General features: G+C 38.1%; 1 protein-coding gene across 4 annotated transcripts in view; it reads right to left on the reverse strand.

Annotated features, from left to right (window-relative positions):
* The window catches only part of LOC143018183 (SOSS complex subunit B1-A), a 44,877-nt gene extending 26,208 nt beyond the window's left edge, over nt 1–18,669 (reverse strand). Inside the window, exons 1-3 of one of the 4 annotated variants that reach the window (XM_076173365.1) lie at nt 18,617–18,638; nt 17,648–17,748; nt 8,850–8,938 (exon numbers count right to left, since the gene is read on the reverse strand). In XM_076173365.1, coding sequence (XP_076029480.1) covers nt 8,850–8,931 — 82 coding nt within the window. In that variant the 5' untranslated portion in view covers nt 8,932–8,938; nt 17,648–17,748; nt 18,617–18,638. Of the gene's footprint in view, nt 1–8,849; nt 8,939–17,647; nt 17,749–18,394 lie in introns of all 4 variants that reach the window. The other 3 variants (XM_076173367.1, XM_076173364.1, XM_076173366.1) reach the window with 3 other exon arrangements.
* Nucleotides 18,670–20,193: the final 1,524 nt, after the last annotated feature.

Raw genomic sequence — 20,193 nt, forward strand, 5'->3', positions numbered from 1 at the left:
GATTATATTTTCTTTTGTAGTTGTACATGTGTTACCCCTGGATTCTGTGAGCTGGTTTGATCACATTTTCTGTGTTTATTGTTACTCAGAGTAAAAATAAATGAGTAATACAGCAGTGACTTTATATTCTATAATGTGAGTAGCGTGATGCACTGTTCATATGGCAGCTGATGCTGCGCACCAGAATTTGACTTATACTGAAGTGGTTAATAAAAAATAGAAAATATAGTAAATTTGGCTACTTCACTTGCCATTAATATTTAGTGGGACACCCTTTCCTCTTGATAACCTCCTGCAGGCATTTTGGGACAGAAAGGGCAAAGTTATGAAGTGTATCCTGTGGTATCCTTGCCCAAGATTCCCAGGTCTCCTTCTCCAGCTTGGGTATGGTAGAGACATCTTAATCCTGTAAATCATGTTTCACTATCTCCCACAAAATTTCAATTGGATTTATGTCTGGGCTTTTACCAGGTCAGTCTCAATTGCACAATCATCCAACTATTTGCTCACTGACTTAGCCTTGTGTGCAAGGGCCCATCTTGCTGAAAGATGACTGCCCATGTATTGTCAAACACATCAAGATGGTCCCACAACAGCTCTAAATATACATACTGGTTCACTGTTTGGTATTTAGGAACCACTTGAGTTTAGTAGTACTGTACCCAGTAAATGCACTCCAAACCATAAACAAGTCCAGGTGTTTTATAGTAGCTTGGTGTTGTCTGCCATGTTGTCATGTACTGAATCGAAACATTCTGCATATACCAGAAGCTGTCCACTACCGAGTATGTTAACATGGAATATTCAAAATGCAATATTGATTTTTTAATTAAATGGTAGGTGATATGAGTAATTGTTATACATGTAAAGAAAAGAAGAGACTTGTTAAACGATGTGGCATCTCAGGTCTGGCGACATTGCCCCAGCTCCCAACCTAGGAATTTCCATGGGGTAATTTCATTGAGAAGCTGAGTGCGGGTCTTAGGGCTGCTTGCAGTCTCTTTAATTATACCGGTCATACATGCAAATATAAAAAAAAAGTGTCTCCCCCATTTTCTTTGGAGATGGTTTAGACGCGGCAACACTGCTGGTTTTGCTGGCCACACCCTATGGGTCACCAGATAAGGGAAGAAGTATAGATTGCCAATACACATTTCCACCTCTACTGTCAGACACTATAAAGGTGGATTCATCACTCCACAGCACACTCAGCTACTTGTCACTATCCAAATCATTATATTTATGGGCAAAAGCGACTCTATTGTGTCTCTGTTTAAGGGTGAGATGAGGCTTCTTGACGGGTCAGTGATTCATGTACCCAAGTGCCGCAATACTACAATTCACAGTTCAGACTACCACCTTGCCAAACAGTTTAGGGCTACCTTCCTTGATTTTCCTTGCAGTCACTCATGGATTAGACTTAACCTGATATTTTACAATTATCTGAGGCCTTTTGTTGTCTTCAGTGCTTTTCCAGGCCTCTTTTTCTGAGTAGTAGAGAGGCCACCCTCTTGGTGAAACTTGGTAACCCAGCACCTATCACTTCATGAACACACACCAACCTGTTTAGCTATTTCCTTCATTGTACGACTGGATTTTTTTTGGGCTATAAACTGGGCAATGGTTTCCTGCAATAAATCCTTACTAGAGACCATATTCACAACACTAGAGGGGTTAAAAGAGGCAGTAGTGGGGGTTGAGAGGCAGGGATACACAGGACACTAACACCACAAATCCTCCCCCCATGGTGCCAAGACAACAACTGAGCATGTTGGTTTCTGGCAGAATAATTAGCTTTACCCACAATGTTACAATGGTAGGTGCCACATTCAAATGGTGTGAAAATTCACCCCCCTTAACCCATTCAACTCATGTCAGCCGCTTGTGGTGTAGATACGAAAAACCGGATATGGTAGGCCTCGGCCTGTACATCCGAATATCATCTGATGCGGCTTGACCGTGCGAGGATTGACATCATATTTTTCTGGTGTTTCATCAAACATTTTGGTGTTTTATGATTTTTTGTTTTATATGACCAAATGACAAGACATCTTGTCATCGGAGTTTAAAGGGTTAAGGGTGTTTCCATTTCTGACATTGCACTGGTCCACTGCAGCCCTAGCAGATCAATCTTATGTTGAGCACTGTACTTATCATTTGCTCTTTGGTTTGCTTTTTTGGGGGAATTTTTCCTGATAATCATAGCTCCCAAACACTTCTGATGGCAGTACATTGAAAAGAAAAGCAATCACCATGGTAGGTGCTTACTTAGGTTGGTTCCAACCAATGACGAAAATCGGTTTACAACATTCAAGATAACTCCGTCATAACTTGAGGGAAGTAGCCAGCTGAGGCACACACCCACTCCCATCAAATTTTAGGAAAACAGATTACTCAGGGTTAAAAGAATTCTTTGAAGAACCAAACTAGGAGGAATTCCTGAATACTATGGGAATAAGGAGAAATGGAAAATATTTCTTGACATTTACAACCTAAGAGTCAACAAATACATGACAAAGACTAGTGGGAGGAAGGAGCAGAAACAGAACTGGTTTAACAAAAAGTGTGAGATTGCAAAAAAGGGCAGGGATGTGGACTGGGATAATGGAGGAAAAGAAGAAATAACAAAACAAAATAAGTTTCCAAACAAGCTAGGAATGACTATACAAGAATTTGCAGGGAGAAAGCAATTTTTGAAAGAAGTGTAGCACAGAAATCCAAAGATGAACCAAAACTGTTTTACAGATTTATAAATGGCAAATGAAGACACAGGGAAGTAATCACCAAGTTAATAGTGGGTGGTGAGTTCTTTGAAGAAGTCTCAGCCCAGGTAGAAATAATGAATGAAGGTTTCCAATTAGTCTTCACAAAAGAGAGCACATTTTTAGAGGAAAGACAGGGGAGCAAAAAACCAGGTTTGGAAGATATAAATGTGGAAGTGTGGGAAGTGTCTCTTGGGATCATTGGATGTGACAAAAGTTTCGGGACCTGACAGGATCTCAAACTGGATAGTTAAAGAATGTAGGGAACAACTAACAGACAAGATTCATAATCTTATTACATGTTCATTGAAAGAAGGCATTGTGCTGCCTGATTGGAAAAGGGCAAATGTGGTGCCAATTCACAAAGATGGAAATAAGAAGACACCACTAAATTATAGGACATTATCACTGATCAGCACAATAGTGATATTATGTGAAAGGATTGTGAAAGATCAATGGGCCAATTATCTTGAAAATATGAACATTCTGGCAGACAGCTGATTTGGCTTCAGATCTGGGAGGTCAAGTGTGTTGAACTTTTTAAGCTTTTACTCAAGAGTGACTGATACGATGCAAGAGAGCGAGGGGTGGGTGGACTGTGTGCCTGGACCTAGAAAAGGCACTTAACAAAATACCTCACAGTTGACTTATGTGGAAATTGGAGCATGTTGGAGGACTGTGAGGCAAACTACTAGGATGGATGAAAGATTTTTTTAAGGAAAGATACATGAGGCATATTTATCTATTTACCTAGTTGTATTCTATGGGAAGAGAGCTACGCTCGTAGTGACCCATCTTTGTATCTTTCAGCATCAAGTTTGTTCTTAAATTCTTGTATAGTTTTTGCACTCACTATTTCCTCATCCAATTTATTCCAGATATCCATCATTCTGTGTGGTGGGATAAGACGTCAAGATTGAGAGCAGTAATGAGCATAATACCACAAGGTTCAGTGCTTACACCAATAATGTTTCTTGTCTATGTCAATGACATGATGGAAGGAACAAGCTATGCCAACATGTTTGCAAATGATGCAATAATCATGAAAAGAGTGAAAAATGAGGAGGACAGTAGACTATTGTAAAAAGATCTCAACACTATTTTTGCATGGAGCCAAGAATAGGAAATGAAATTCAATACCAAAAAATGCAAAGTACTGGAAATGGGCAATAGGGGCAAAAGACCATCATTAAATTACTCCTTGGAAAGTAAACCCGTTACAAAAGCAAAAATGGAGAATATTTGGGAGTGTTGATAAAAAACAACCTATCACCTGACAGTATATATAAGCAAGATTGTGGGAGAGACATACAGACTACTGCTGAAGATCAAAGAGGCATTTCACTATATGGTTGAAGATATGATGAAAAAACTCATCAAAACCTTGGTTTGTTCAAGACTGGAATATGTGTCAATAGTATGGCCCCCAAACAGAGTGAAGTATATATGCAAGATTGAAAGAATACAAAGGGCAGAAACCAAACTGTTCCCCAGCCTGGCAGATAAACCATATGAGGAAAGACTGGGCCTGCCAAGTTTGAAAAAGCATAGAGAAAGAGGTGATATGATTACAGTATTCAGGTCACTAAAGGGGATAGGTTGCATTGACAGAAGAGATCTCCTGATAAAAGATGGGAGGGCTATAAGAGGTTATGGGGGCAAATTAAGACATACATACATATACCTAAGGCTTTTTTCCCCCTTACATGGGGGGTAGCCAAAAAGAAAAAGGCATAGAAACCACTCCCACCCATTCCATCTCCTACATATTCCACTCCCCTCCACCCTCCCTCTCATCTTGGCACCTCCTGGATGAAAGGTCATCCCTGCATTCTGTCCACTGCCCTGGGTCAGAAGCAGTGTCGCAAGACGCAGCACATCCACAGCAAGGCCACTTCATTAATTTGGCAACCCCCCCTCTCCGTATCCTCATGCAGAAAAGGAGAAGACGGGGAGAAATCCCCTCGGGTTGCGTCAAATTTTACTCACACATACTACCTCCCCCCATTCCACCTCATGCATCACAACATCATCCATACACAACCCTTCTCCATTCACTCCTATCTTCTGTCCTCTCCCCTCCTTCCTCAACAGATATTCCTCTTTTGTAATGCCCCTTTTACCCCATCTATCCATCTCATCCTAGGACGTCCACTCATATTCACTCCTTCCACCTCTGCCTTCCACACCTCTTTTACTAATCTTTCTTCACTCATTATTTTCATGTGTCCAAACCATCCTAATACTCTTTCATCAACTCTATCTCCCAACTCCGTTTCCACCAGTTCTCCTCCTCATTTCTCACTCTATCTAGCCTAGTAACCCCTACAATACTTCTCAGACATTTCATCTCCAACACATTCAAACTCCTTCTCTCTTCCTCTTTTATGTTCCATATTTCTGCCCTGTAGAGTGCTGTCAGCACAATCACTCCTTCATATAACTTCCTTTTAGCATCCATTCCTACGTGTCTATTTCTCATTACACTTTTTAATCCACCAAGGCATTTACTCGCTCCTCTCAATCTACATTCTACTTCCACCCCCACTCCTCCCTTTCCTGCCACATTCACACCCAAGTATCTAAAACTATCCACTTCCTCCAGTCTCTCTCCCTTAATGCTCACTTCCAGCCTGCTGTCACTCCCTCCCCTTGTACATCTCATCACCGTACTTTTGCCCACATTTATCTTCAGCTTCCTTCTTTCACACACCTTCTCAAACTCTGTCACTAACTTCCTCAATCCCTCTGATCCTGCTACAAGCACAGTGTGTTATGTCTAAAGGATGTGAAGAAATACAGTTTTCCATACAGATGCATAAATACCTGTAGCTTAGGAAGTGATATAGCCCAATCTCAAACAATACACAAGTTCAAATCTAAATATGATAATTGGAAATCAAGGATATAGATTAAATTGGATCTGTAAATGAATTTGAGGCAAGGTAGGATAAATAACTAGAAAATAGGAGACCCAACAAGCATTGATACTTTTCCTGTATACTACAATTAGGTAAATACCATCCATTTGTTCCCCTCTCATCTTAGCTCCTCATGGATTAAGGGTTATCCCAGTCCCTGCATATTGCCTTGGTCAAAATCAATCCAGTAAGACATATCACATCCACAGCAGGGCCACTTCATTTATGCAGCAACCATCCTTACTCATCTCCTCATTTGAAAAATAGAGAACACAGGGAAATCCCTTTGGATTGTGTCAAAATATTACCCATACACAACCATTCTGTACTCACATCTTTTGCCTACTCAACAGACATTTCCCCTCTTGCTCAAACCCCACTTTGGCCCCATCCATCCATCACATTTTTGGTCATCTCCTCAATTTCACTCCATCTCTGTTTTCCATACTCTTTTGGCTAATCTTTAATCATTCATTCTTTCCAAATACTTAAACCATCCCAATAATCTTTCATCAGCCCCTATCTAAAAAAAAGAAATACATAAGTAAAAATCTATCTATATCTATATAACAAGGGCCTATTCCCCCCTTATATGGGAGGTAGCCAGCCAAGGCATGCACCCACTCCCATCCACCACCCAGTTGTTTCCCTCTCATCTTAGCTCCTCATGGATGAAGGGTCACCCGTCTTCTACCCACTGCCCAGGTCAGAAACAATCCAGTATGACAAAGCACTATCTTCATAATGGGGTACTGACTGCATGGCAGCATGCAGTCAATGCTTTAGGGACTGTTTTGAGGCATATTGACTGGAGTCACACATCATGTGTCTATGTTGGAGTAAAATCTCTACTCCTTGATGAATGACGCTACTTTTGTATTATAATTGTCCTTCCTTTAAGCTGCTCCCTTGAAACAACCCTTATCATTTCTGGCAATTTCTTACCTCTGTGGTAAGGGGAAAAATATAATTCCATCCCCATGACTCCCATGCGAGTCATAAAAGACAACAAAAAGTGCCAGTGATGGGACTAGGGATCCTGCTATGTTCATCCTATGAGAATTCAAGGCATATAGATAAATAATAAAGAATAGAATATATAAATAAAAAAATTAACTTTGTGAATACATAAATAAAAGGATTAATTACAATGTGTGTCATCCTATTTTCTTTTTAAGGATGTCAACTTCTGTCTAGTGAGCTTTTGTCACATCCCCCTGCCCCCTAGACCCATGCATGACTCCAATTATGATGACACGTGTCAATACATACATTGACACTGTTATGTAATAGACACTGATAAACTATAATCACTAATATGGAGAGAGAGAGAGAGAGAGAGAGAGAGAGAAATGCATAATAGACTTGAAATTTTTAGTGAGCATTTAATATTATTATATTATACTAATATCAAGCACGTTTAGCAATATGGACAATGCAAAAACCATAATGAATAAAGCTTCTATCAATAATGTAATAACTTTCTAAAGTAATAAATTACTAGGTTATGTTCACACTACTGTATTTGAAAAGGCTCTACCTTTGGCATGGTCTAAAATACAGCAGGAATTTGAATTGGGCTACATATGTTTAATGCATTGTCAAATATGGGAATTAGTGCATCCCTTAAGTTAAACAGGATATGGCATGCAAGGAATGCTGAAGGTGTGGACTAGATCAGAGGAAGTAGAGAAGTAAGGCAAGGGTTCTCAGCCTTACTTGGCCCATTCACCCCTTTCATCATTTGTCTGAATGTCATTTCCTCCCTCCTTTCCAAGATTGCCTGTTTCAAAAAGTGCATTCTAAATAATATGTAAATATTACTAAAAACCCTTTTATTTTTTCCAAATTAGTATATATTTTTCCCATATTAGTATAATTCCAGCCCAGGTGACAGGCCAGTTAGGCCAAAACCTATAACTGCTTTCCTCACCGCGTAAACTGACTGTGGTCACAATTCACCCCCAGAAAACCCAAAATTCCCCCCTGGGGGTGAATTTCACCCTTAATGAGAACCCCTGAAGTAAGGTAACATGATAGATGGCATGGTCACCCTAGGGACCTGTATTGTCCTGTTACCATTCCAGTACAGACTACTGAGGGTGGTGTGGTTCATATGTAGTATGAGAAAGGTATAATTATTTACCGGGTAATTAAATTTTCATAATGTGCCAAACTTGGAAAGATACATTAAACCATATTTCTGAACTGTACTTTTCCCACTTTTCTAACTGTACTGTATAGTAATTCAATACCATACTGGATTTCAAGGAACACCTAGTGAAGGCCTCATGGTCTCTTGCAGTCTGTGGACAGACATTTTGGACATGGACATTTTAGACACTGGGCATCAACGTGGGACAAATTGGCTGGATGTTTTGGACACAGGTCAGATTTCAAAATACTTTATATTCTATATATTTCCATTATCATCAAACACGTGATCTTGTATGATGAACACAGATAAGAATCACCTCCCAGCTGCTTATCTTCAGATCCCATCAATACCTTCACATATATCTTAAGGTACCCTAAGAGGCTAGCATTTGGTTTCTACACTGAACCTAAGATAACTCTATCAGCTTCAATTATTGTTCCTCCATTTTTTTTTTTAACAAGAACTGATAATCAGCACCTACTCCAGTCCAATCACCCAGTGACACAGAAACAAATCTGCACAAATGCAACTGATGAAAATTCAACATTTCTTCAAGAATAAATTTACATAAAACCCTTGCATTCACCTCTCTCATCACTCCATCCATTCTTGGTATCTGAAATATGTTCAGTTCCTCTAAATACAAGTTTCTAGCACAATAACACAAGATCTCCCCCACTCCTCAATTTCAGTTAATCCAAATTAAGAGGGTTTAGTGGAATTACACACCACAACAATGTTTAACACTCATAAATTCTAAAATTATAATTCACTACATGAATAGTATCACATTCTCTTATTTCAGTCATCTATTCCCAAAACAACTGCTATTTCTATGCTTAATCAAGATATGTTCATATAAAACTGGCAAGGACTGATTTAACTAATTTCTATTATCAAAAAGAATATTAAAATATCCCAATGTATTACAAAATACTATAAAATAAACAGGTTACAATGGGTGTGAGAGAATGGGAAAAAGAAGGAAATAAAAAGAAAAATGCTTACCAATTTCTAACACAATAAAGATGAGTCTGACATTCTTCATACCAGGTTTTAGCTCTCTAATTGGGGTCAACTGTGGTTCCATGTTACTCCTGTAAAAATAGCAATATAGACTGAATGAATCATTTTGCCTCAGGTAAAGGAGCACCAGGGAATTTCAAGGAAATATTAAAAACCAAGTTATAAATATGTAGAAAAATAAAAATAACTGCTGCCTCAAAATTCACTGACTGGAAACTTGCAGCTCCACAGCAGCAACAGTCCTTGTTTGTGTTGTTTAAGTGTGAGCTTATTTTATTGGTAATGGCTAACTGGAGGAAAAGGAGGGAAGCAGTCTATGACTGTCAACATTCCCTATACAAAAAAATGGAGAAAGTTGATAGATATCATATAAATTGGATAGGTATCTTGAGCCGAGCCCAAGTGACAGCCCCAAGTTCCATGGGTGTTGGTGTTTTTTGAAGATTAATCAATCAATCCAGTGTCCCAAATATCTCTTGCAGAAAACCAATGGCTCCCAGACAATTGGCAACAGCCACTAGATTGGCCCACAAATCACTCAAGGAAGACTCTATGCTGTTGCCTAAGAATGATAAGAGTATTGCAGTGTTAGATGTTTGGTGTCTCCTGTGTAACGGTTACAACTGGGGTGGTTTGTTTTTGTGCTCAGGTTTTGTGTTGCTATTGTCTTAGTGCTGGATAGTGACCTGAGTACAGTTGTAGTCTGGTTCTAGCTTCTCTCGGGAGAGTTTTTCAAATAGGCTAATGTCTGGAGGTGTTTGATGGAGTGGGGTGTTTGGCTGTCAGTCTTGGAGAGCTTGTTTTTCAATATGAATGTGAATGGATTTTTATATGATGTGTTGTATACAGGTGGTAGATTCTTATAAACATTTGAGTAGTATTATACTAGTGTAATTTTTCTGCTGTGCTCTGTAGGTTGTGCTCGTGTGATGTGACGAGATGGATGAATAAGATTTAGAGCTCTTCCACATAACTGTGTACCTTTCAATTTCATGTGATATTCTATGGTGAGGTTCTTGGTTTCTGTAAACAAACATTCTATTAGGCTAGTTTTGATGCATCCTGTTATTTTTCTCAATGCTTTATTTTGTAGTCTTTAAGATGTCTGTTTTCTCAATTGTTGAAAACAATGCTGTGGAAGCATGGTTGAGTTTGATTCTCAAGATCTGTTTGTACATTGATTAAGTTCATTCTGCTGTTCAAAGCCCATGACTGCTACTAATTCTAGTGTGTTTAATTTCTTGTTGATTTTCACTGTCAGGTTTTTCATTTGTGGGCTGAAGGTCATATATCAAAAGTAAGGACATTTACCCTGGAAAGATTTGGCTATTCAATTTTACTGATGGATGTTGCCTTAATTCATTGTTGTCTGGAGTGAATAATAGTACTGATCATTTCTGAGGTGAGGCCTCCATTCTATTATCTAAGACATTACTCTAATTTGTCTATACAAGTCTGAGTGTCCTTAGCAGCTATTTTGTAGTTATTCTGCTGGGTTATTTTTGTCAGATCAGCTGCATTGATGAGTGGTTTGATATATTCAGACCCTAGTGCATACAAAAGTATTACCCTTTGGAGGTGGTCTCAATTATTCATTCTTATACTCTTAGATATTTTGGTTGTTTTGGGTTACTCTGCACTGTTTATCAGCTAAGAAGTTTGTTAATTATTTGTTTTTATTGTGGATGTCTATCTTTATGATTGTTTTTATTGGTACTAGTCTAGCAATTTTATCAAATGCCTTATCTATGTTTGTTATCATGACCATTCTTTGTGTTGGTAGTTTTTTGTAAAATCCCTCTAGCACTTGTGATGTTTGTAAAAATCATGCTAGTGGAAGTGCCCTCCTTGAATTCATATTGATTTGGGGAGGTGGGTAGATTACATACACTTGCTCTGCAAATACTCTTGCCATCAGCTTGGTTATAGTGGATAGTAGAGAAACTGGTCTGTAGGATGCTGGGTTTTCCAGTCGTTTGTCTGGTTTTAATATGGGTATACTATGGGCTCTTCCCGATTTACTTAGTTGTATTTTATGGGAAGGGGAGCTATGCTCATGGTGACTCATTTTTGTATCTCGCAAGATCAAGTTTGTTCTTAAATTCTTGTATTGTGTTTGCACACACTATTTTTTCATCCAATTTGCTCCATATATCTATCACTCTGTGTGGGAAACTGCTCTTTTTCAGGTCTCTTCTGTAGCTGTCCTTTTTGAGCTTCATTGTTTTATATGGATGCTTGAGATCTTATCTGAGTCTGTCCTTTCTACATCTTTTTTGGAGAAAGAGGGTTGGCATTTGTGTTTAATTTCATTTTTTGCATCTCTTCTTTTTTGTTCCTATCTTCTGGGGTTGTGAGTTTGAAACTTGTTTTGTGAAGCGTTTGTTAATGGGTATCATGTGGGCCCTTTTCCTAATTACTGTGTTGCATCTAGAGTATCTGACAAAGAGAGGAATAGTTATAGTAGACTGGCTTGTGAGTGAGACTATCTCCAGTGTCTCGTTGCATTTCTTATGACCTGAGCAGTGGGTGGGGTATAGGGATGACTCTTCTTCCACAAGGAGTAAAGATAGAGGGGAATACAAATGGATACTGGATTGGTGTGGGATGGAGGACCTACTAAAACCCATCACAAACACAGGTTTCACATAATAAAAAGAAATTATAATTATAATTTTCAAACAATTCATAAGATCCCAACAGAACACCTGCACACAGAAACAAAAATCCTACCCATAGAATATCACATGAGAATGATAGGTGCACAGTTTTATGCTAGGACCTTAAACACCACTCAAGTATCTCATTATATCACATAAGTGCCACCAGCCAAATGGCTAGAGAGATTGTTTAAAGTGTGCCTCAGGAAAGAAAGTGTTCCAGTGGATAGAAGAGTATATGTACAGTTCCATTATACATGAGAAATGGAGATAAATACATGAGTTATAGAGCTTGCATGTGGATAGGGAATGGAGTGGAGTGATTTGAGGTGGTGGGGCTATGGCAGAGGTGTGTAACGTCACCATGGTTGTATAAACACGGCAAAGGAAACATGGACTGGAAATGAAGCATTTATTCCTGACGTTTCGTCTTTGAGAAAGTCAATAGACGAAACGTCATGAATAAACGCTTCACTTCCAGTCCATGTCTCCTTTGCTGTGTTTATGCAACTTGTTCACATGGATTTTCACCATGATTGTTCATTATCTAAATGGACACGGTGGTGACAGAGGTAAATGCAAGGGTGCTAAGCAGGGTCTTTGAGCTAGTGAGAGTGGAGGGAAGTGGGAGGTGTGCCAATTGTTTGCATATGACACTCCTTGTAGCTGAGTTGGAAAATAGATTGAAACAGGTAGTGGCAGAGTTTGGGAGGGTATGTGAGAGGAGAAAGCTAAAAGTAAATGTCAGCCACAATGCATGGTCAGGGTGGGTTTGAGGTGAGCTTAAAAGATGAGAGGCTGGAAGAAGTGGGGTCATTTAAGTATTTAGAGTCACATGTAACAGAAGAGTGGGGCTCAAAGTGAATTACAGAGTAAAAGAAACAACAAAATGTCTGGAAATGGAAAATAAGTGTCATATGAAATGGGTATTTGAGGATAAACGAAAAAATATATAAGTGAGTCATTAAGCCCATAACACCATAAGGAATTTGGAAATTGAAGGCAACAGAAAGAATGAACCTATATGTTTGACTTATCCACCCCTTAATAGGGCCCTTACAAGGGGAATGGGTGTTTTTGTTATATGTATGTAGGGGGAAAAAGCCTTTGGTATATGTATGTATGTATGTAGGAAAGGGTGGTGGAGGGGAGTGGAATGGGTGGGAGTAGCTATGCGCCTTTGACTTGGCTACCTCATTTATATGAGGGAAAAAAGTTCTTGGTACATAGAATAGATGGACAAATATGTGTATATTTCTTTACTTTACCTATAATGTTTGGATATGCAAATGACCAACTGTTTTAGAATATGAAGATATTAAAGTTTAGAGAATCCACTGGACCATGAGGACATGATGAATTTAAACAGTGGTGCGAGAAACTGATGTTGCCATTTGAGAATTACTGTATATTATACAGTTGGAAGGATGAACTACCTTATAAATACAATTGTAATTAATGATTTACCTTACACTTGAGATATGTCCTCTACAAATGGGCCTACTAATTTACATAAAGGCCTCTCCATTAATATATATACTTGCATATACAAACATTGATCAAATATATATATTTTTGCAATCAGATTCCATAAAAGAGACAGTATTATACAAATATGACTTAAAATACAATAAGCAGTATTGTGATCATCTATCAAATCTCCTGTTCTACCAACCTCTCGTGAAAATACTGCATATGTTGGAATGAATAATTTACCAGATCTTCATTAAATTTATGTGTGACTTGCAAAACTGATGTTATGACTGAGCCATACAACCAGCAAGAAGTAGTGTGTTTCACAATAAGTCACCTGCATGACACACTTTGCAAAAGAGGAAGGCTAGTTAGTCTGTTTGATAATGGGAAATTTATATGGACAATAGTAGCTGTACTTTGTATACCCATGGCTACTGTTCATTAATGGTTAAGAAGATGGGACAACGGAAAAAAAATCTTAAAAAAACAAATCCAAGATGCTGTGAACCTTATCCCATTGATATCAATCACTCAATGCTCCCAGGTAAGCAGCAACAGCCACTGGATTGGCCCATCAGACACTCGTGGAAGAAATATTGTGTTGTTGTTTGGGTATGGATAGGATGGAGCAGTGTAAGATGAGGGGTTCAGTCTCCTTTGTAGGCCTATGATAGTTGCATCTGGAGTAGTTTGTATCTGTAACTAGGCCTATTCTGTGCTGGTACTGTCTTAATGTTGGATGGTAACCTGAGTGTGTGCTAGTATGGTTCTTGCTTCTCCTGGGAAGATTTTTTTTTTGGGGGGGCTTATGTTGGGAAGGGGGGGGGGTGTTGGAGCTAGTATGGTGGTCAATCTTAAAGAACTTGTTTTGTGATCTCAGTGTGAAAGTTATTGTGTGTATATTTTGTGTGGTAGGTTGTTTATAAATGTTTGTTTAATATGCAGCTGGTGTAGGTTTCTGTTGCATTCAATCTGTTGTATTTGTGTGGTGTATGGTGACTGATGAGTAGAAAAGAAAATTCTCCCTACAATATACATGAAAATGAGAAAAACAGTTCTATGGGAGAGCCCTCAATCTTACCCATCTAATTACGCCAAACAAGCTCAACCAACAGAATGTAACAAAAAACCTTCATCAGCAGTGTACTACTCAAACATATACAACATACCATCTGTGACTCACATGATCATTCAGATCACTAAACAAGCTTCTAAAACCATACTCCCGAACTTAATATTCCCCCTCCCCCTGCAACGTTAGCCCTATAGAAAAAAATAATATAGAGAAGCAAAAATCCCTCTAGCATGCTTCTGTTCTGAACACTATCTGTGTCTAAGACTACTAACACAAGCCTGACCAGACTCACTGTCTTACATGCAACCATCACATGGAGAACACCAAACACCTCATCATACACTGGCCCACATTATCCTTTGACAAACCAATATTTCTTCCTTGAGTGACGTATGGGCCCATCTGATCTATATTTTGGAAGCCATGGGTCTCCAACAAGAGAGACCCGAGATAAAAGACTGATCTTTTTTTCTCTATTTATCATATTTAGCTTTAAATTTGTTTAGGAGTTTTGCTAGTGCTTTATCAAACAGGTTATTTCAGGAATTGAAGTTTCTGTATGGGAAACTGTTTCTGAACATTCTTTATATTGTCTTTTTCATTTTGTTGTAATGTCATTGCAAGAGAGCTTCTCTCAATTTTAACCATTCCTTTTTAAGTCCTAAACATCTTGATCATGTCACCTCTCTTCTTTTCAATAATGATAGATCCAATGCTTCTTGTATCCCAATATAATTTATCTGCAAAATTGGGGCCAATCTTTTTTAACTACTATCTTGATCTCATTTGTATCCTTTATTTTGTGTACAGACACCACTGCATATTTCAATCCTGGGTGAATCAAGCATTCTATGGTTTTCTTTATAATCTCATCTATGTTGTGAAAAGCTATATCTACGCTTGTCAACAATCTTGAGCCTTCTACTTTGTTTTTATAATTACCTTGTAATATAAATTTTCATTAAATAGTTCATTCTTAGTCTTTTTTGGTTCTTATCCCTTTCTGATACTTTGCAATTTTTTTCTTTCCACTCTTGGTTCCAGGCACATATATTTGCAGTCATCCTTATTTCACTTTTTTCATGCCAATCAAATCATCAGACATTTTAGTTTGCTATAACCTTACAGCAATTATGTACTTCAAGAACACCTTTGGGACTCCCCTTTATTCCAACATCCTATCCTTTGCTACAGTTCTCATGTACCACTCTTTCATCCAATAAAATAAATTTCCTCTAAGTAAGCTCCAAAGTCCACATCAGTAAGTTGTGAAGTACCTCGTCCAAAGGTTTCTTTAGATCCAAATGCACACAAATCACACAGCCCTGCCTCTCCTACTCCATATGGGACATTGACTACACAAGTTCTATGGAGTCAATACTTAAGGATTTTAATGATACCCCCTTTGGACCAGTCATATAACATCCTTGGATGTTATAAAGACCTGCAAACCCAGAGTACCTGAGGGTTATCTTTACAAGCTAATATTTGGGGTGGTTCATCTTAACAAGCTTAACCCAACCTAATATTAACTAAATGATATTCAGTTGGGGCAATTTATATCTATAAGTTCATTTCTAGGGTTGCTACTCTTTACAAGTTAACATGTGGGGTAGCTTATCTTTACATGGGAACTCTGTGGTTGCTGATCTTTACAACATCCACATCCTGTAATGGTAAGGGACTAATCTAAAAAAAGAACAAGTAAATAAATGAATATGAAAAAATGAATATGAAAAAATAAATAAATAAACAAGTAAATAAAATAGATACATAAAAATAAATCATTCAATTCTATATCATGAACTACCTAGTTCAAGGCTAGGATGATGCTTTGTAAAAGGACCTGGTTTTGGTGGTTGAGGCCCAAGCTCAGAGTTGTTGTTGTTGTCGTTTCCTAGAATGTCCGGTCAAGCAGTCCCGTCTCCCTGAGAAATGCCATGGCTGGAATGGGGTTTTCCCACAAATCCCTTATAGAGTATATGTTGTGTTGTTGGTGTGCATAACTGTGTACAATGCAGTCTTCCATAATGTGTTGTATAGTATGGGGTGAAGTGTTACATCCTGGACAGTTATCTGTGATGCAGTCATCCTGCCACCTCTGATAACTTAGAAAGGCTGGATGGTGGCCACACCACAGCCTGGCCAGGTGGACCCTGTCCTGTCAGGGAATAGAGGATTCAGAGGGATGGATGTAATGGGTCAGACATGTAGCAGTGTTGTCTTTCTGTTTGATGATAAATCAATGAGCAATATGATTATGGATATGCTTCTAAAGGCAGGTATCTGGTGGTTGGGGAGAAAGAGAAGAGTATTTGTATGTGATATAGGTATTTAGGTGTCATTTTGAGGTTTCTTGGCATGTGTGGCTGTTCTGCCATGTGGTATTTACCTGACTGTAGTGGGTGGGCTGTGTGTGTGGAGGCTGCAGTAAGTGTTTGTGTACCTCTGATGTCAAGGTGATCCTTAACTTTGAGAACTTTTGTTTCATGGTGTAGATGATCTGTAGGTTGCTGTATTTGTGCAACCTGTAATTATATTTAGGGCTTTGTGTTATATAGTCTTTGTGTTATATAGTCTGTAGAGTGTTGTGGTGTGTCTCAGTGAGGTTAGGGGCTTATGTGAGGCTCACACAATTCATCAGTAACCAAATATAATTTATAGGCTATAGTTTCTATGTTGTGTCAAAATGTTGTACCTGCAATTGATTTAATCATGCTGAGTCTAGGTGTGCCTTTTGTCTTTATGTTTGTGATGCATTGTTTGAATGACATGGATGTATTTTATGTTATGCCAAGAGGGTGTTGTTAATAAAGGTATGTATTTATGATCTGCTGTCTAGTTGGTGAGAAGTGTGACTGTGGATTTGGTTGGGGCTATTTCAAGTCTGTAGTGAACCAGGTGTTGAGTGTGTCAAAGTATGGCTACAGTATTTCTGCAGCTTTGTCTGTGTAATGGTGTGCATATAATTATGTTGTTTGCATAAGAAATTTGTATTATTGGGGTGTGGGTATATCATGCATATACAGATGTTTAGAGTAAATGCTCTTCCTAACCTCTGTAACATGACCAGGGTTCAAACTCGCATGTTTCACCACTCTTGGTGGCTGTATGACAGCATGCTACCATTGAGCCATGGCAGACCTAATTTAAAAAAAAGATAAATAAATACACAAATATAAAATAAAAAGAATGTTTCACTTTCCTATCTCTCTATAACCCTACATAAATTTCTCCTTTTATTGCTTCTAGAACAATTTTGTCCCCAAGAACAGAAGCATTGGTAACAAAATACAAATCATCCTCATTCTCTTGCAGAACATCAACCTATATGCAGTAAAAGCTTAAAAGTTTTGACATACATGATCTACCAAACATGATGCCACACTGATCTTCTGCCATAATGTTCCTCTCTTCAAGATAATTAATCAGTACATTTTCCTAGTGTACATGCAGATGTTTTTTTCATTTTTGCTTTTGAGATTCACTTTTCCAATTAAATTTATTCTCAACACAAAACTGCCACATACAAAATATAATAGCCCTGATGTTTATGGCACAATACAAACCATTTGATATGAAGGGCAGAGTGGAGACATCCAAGGGGTGCAAGGATGGAGGGCAAGTAGGTCAGACTTGCCAGAACATCAAAACAACTTGCATAGCATCCCTAAACACAGTTTCATTAATTCATGGATTTGTATTAATCTACTGTAGTTGCATGCCTTGCATTGAAGAACAAAAAAAAATAACCATTTGATGCACCTATCCTTCACAATTTTTTCACACAACTTTTCAATTATGCTGGTTATGGACAGTCTGTAGTTCAAAGGTAGATCTTTAAGTCCTCCTTCATGCATTAGTACTACACATGCCCTTTTCTAATTCTGTGGCACTATTCCTTCTCTTAAAGAACACAAAACTAGATTACGAATCTTGTCTGCCAATTGTTTCTTGTATTCCTTAAATAACCATTGTGAGATCCAATCAGACCCTGGAGTTTTTCTCATATCCAGTGCTTACAATAGTTTGTGTATTTCCTTCACTTCCATGTTTGTCTTCCAACCCATCTATACTGTTCACACCCTTCTTCTCTACAAAAGTATTTTCATTAATGCGTATTTATTCTTCATTTCAGTATTATAACACTGTTGATACTGTAAAACAACCACTTGCCATAACCTTTCCTAATTACACAATTCAAACCTAAAAGAAAACTTATAATTACATGGCTATTTTATCTGACTGAATAATATTCAGCTGGAATGGGACAAGACAGTATATCACACATAAGTAAAAATTATGAGCTGAACTACCGAGCACTGTCGCTTTGGCCTGACTTGGTTCGGTTGGCCATCAGAAGCTGTGAATCGAGGACCTTGCTCTGCTAACTCCTTTAGTTACGCCTACAACTGTTCTTGACTGTCTTTGGTTTAGGAACACTTTAGGGAAACCCTTTACCCAACCCTTGAGCCTTGAAAGAGCCCTATCTTGCGAAAAATTCACGCAATTATTGCAGAATTTTGAGAAGCTAGCACCTTCCAGCTCACATAGGTTGACGATGATATTCACACATTTCAATAATGCAAATAAACGGATGATGACATGGACTCTGGATGGTCGTATGTTCTATTAGAAACTGTCTAATTGTGAAATGGTTCTATTGAACCTCGTATGTTCATTTTCCTTTATTAATTTGAGACACTAGCAAAACTGATAGTTCAATAGTCTAGGTAATATACCCACTGTATACTATAAAGAGTTATGGTAGGTTATAGTGCCTATACCATCAATATCAGATTCCATTCAAGGAAAACATCAATTATAATAAACCAAAAAGGATTCCAAATGTTTCCCTATTAAACATCTTATCATGAGATCAACAAATGAAACGACGAGAAAATCTGTATGAACTTTGAATTAAGCTTGAGCCAGACGCAAGTTACATTTAATACGGGTTATTTTCGGGATGGGTGGTAGGATTTTGTGTTTTTACCAAGTGGCATATATTTAGTTGCATCTTACGGGAAGGGGAGCTATGCTCGTGATATCCCGTTTTTGTATCTCGCAGTGTCTAGTTTGCTCTTAAATCCGTGTATGGTTTTTATCCACACTATTCTTTTATCCAGTTTGTTCCAGATATCCACCACTCTGTAGGGATTTTGTTCAGGTCTCTTCTGTAACTATCATTTATTATTTTCTCATCATGTCCCCTTGAATTTCTCTTGTCCCAGTTTGATAAGTGCTCTCTATCAAGGATTTATGTGCCTTTCATGATTCTGTAAATGGTCAGCAAATCGCCTCTTTCTCTTCTTTGTTCCAAAATCGGTAATTTCAATTTAGTCAGTCTCTCCTCATATGACATTTTTGAAAGTGTTTGGACCATTTTCGTGGCTACTCTCTGGATTCGTTCAATTTTCTTTATATTCTTTTTTTGGTACTGGGTGACCATAGTGTAGTAGTATACTCCAGTCTAGGCCTTATTAGTGTGACTAGTATTTTTCTAACTATTTCTTCGTCTAAATAGGTAAAATCCACCTTTATTGATCTTAGTAAGTTGTAAGTTTCTCCGACAATTTTGTTTATCTGTTTATTAGGGTACATGTCATTTGAGATAATTATTACTCCCAGGTCTTTTCCATATCTCACTTTCTTTACTTCCTTTGTTTCAATTTTATTTTCTCCTAGTAATCTTTTTCTACTTTTTCCGAATTCCATTAGGCTACATTTCTTTATGTTGAAGTCTACTTCCCACGTTTGGCTCTATTACCACACCTGTAATTGGTTACGTCCCTCTGTGTAGTAATTCACAATGGGACCTTTCGCAGTGAGCAAATTGATACCAGACACCGCCAGATTTTGTAATTCTTGCCGGAAAATAAATACTTTTTTGGGCAAGTTTTATAACCTTACAGAGGTGTATCGTTGTACATTATTGTGTCTGAAATTTAAGTCAATTAATTTCATGATTGCAAACGGCATATAGCATTGTTTGAGCCTCTATTTATAATCACAGATGATATTCGTAAAACAGCCTATAATTGTATCAAGCCAAGCAATTTGTCATTTTCTACCGACTTCAATGGACGTATACTGATATATACTTTAATTTGAA

The sequence above is a fragment of the Oratosquilla oratoria genome, chromosome 34, assembly GCF_046742065.1.
Source record: "Oratosquilla oratoria isolate Oo_2021 chromosome 34, ASM4674206v1, whole genome shotgun sequence".
Lineage (NCBI taxonomy): Eukaryota > Metazoa > Arthropoda > Malacostraca > Stomatopoda > Squillidae > Oratosquilla > Oratosquilla oratoria.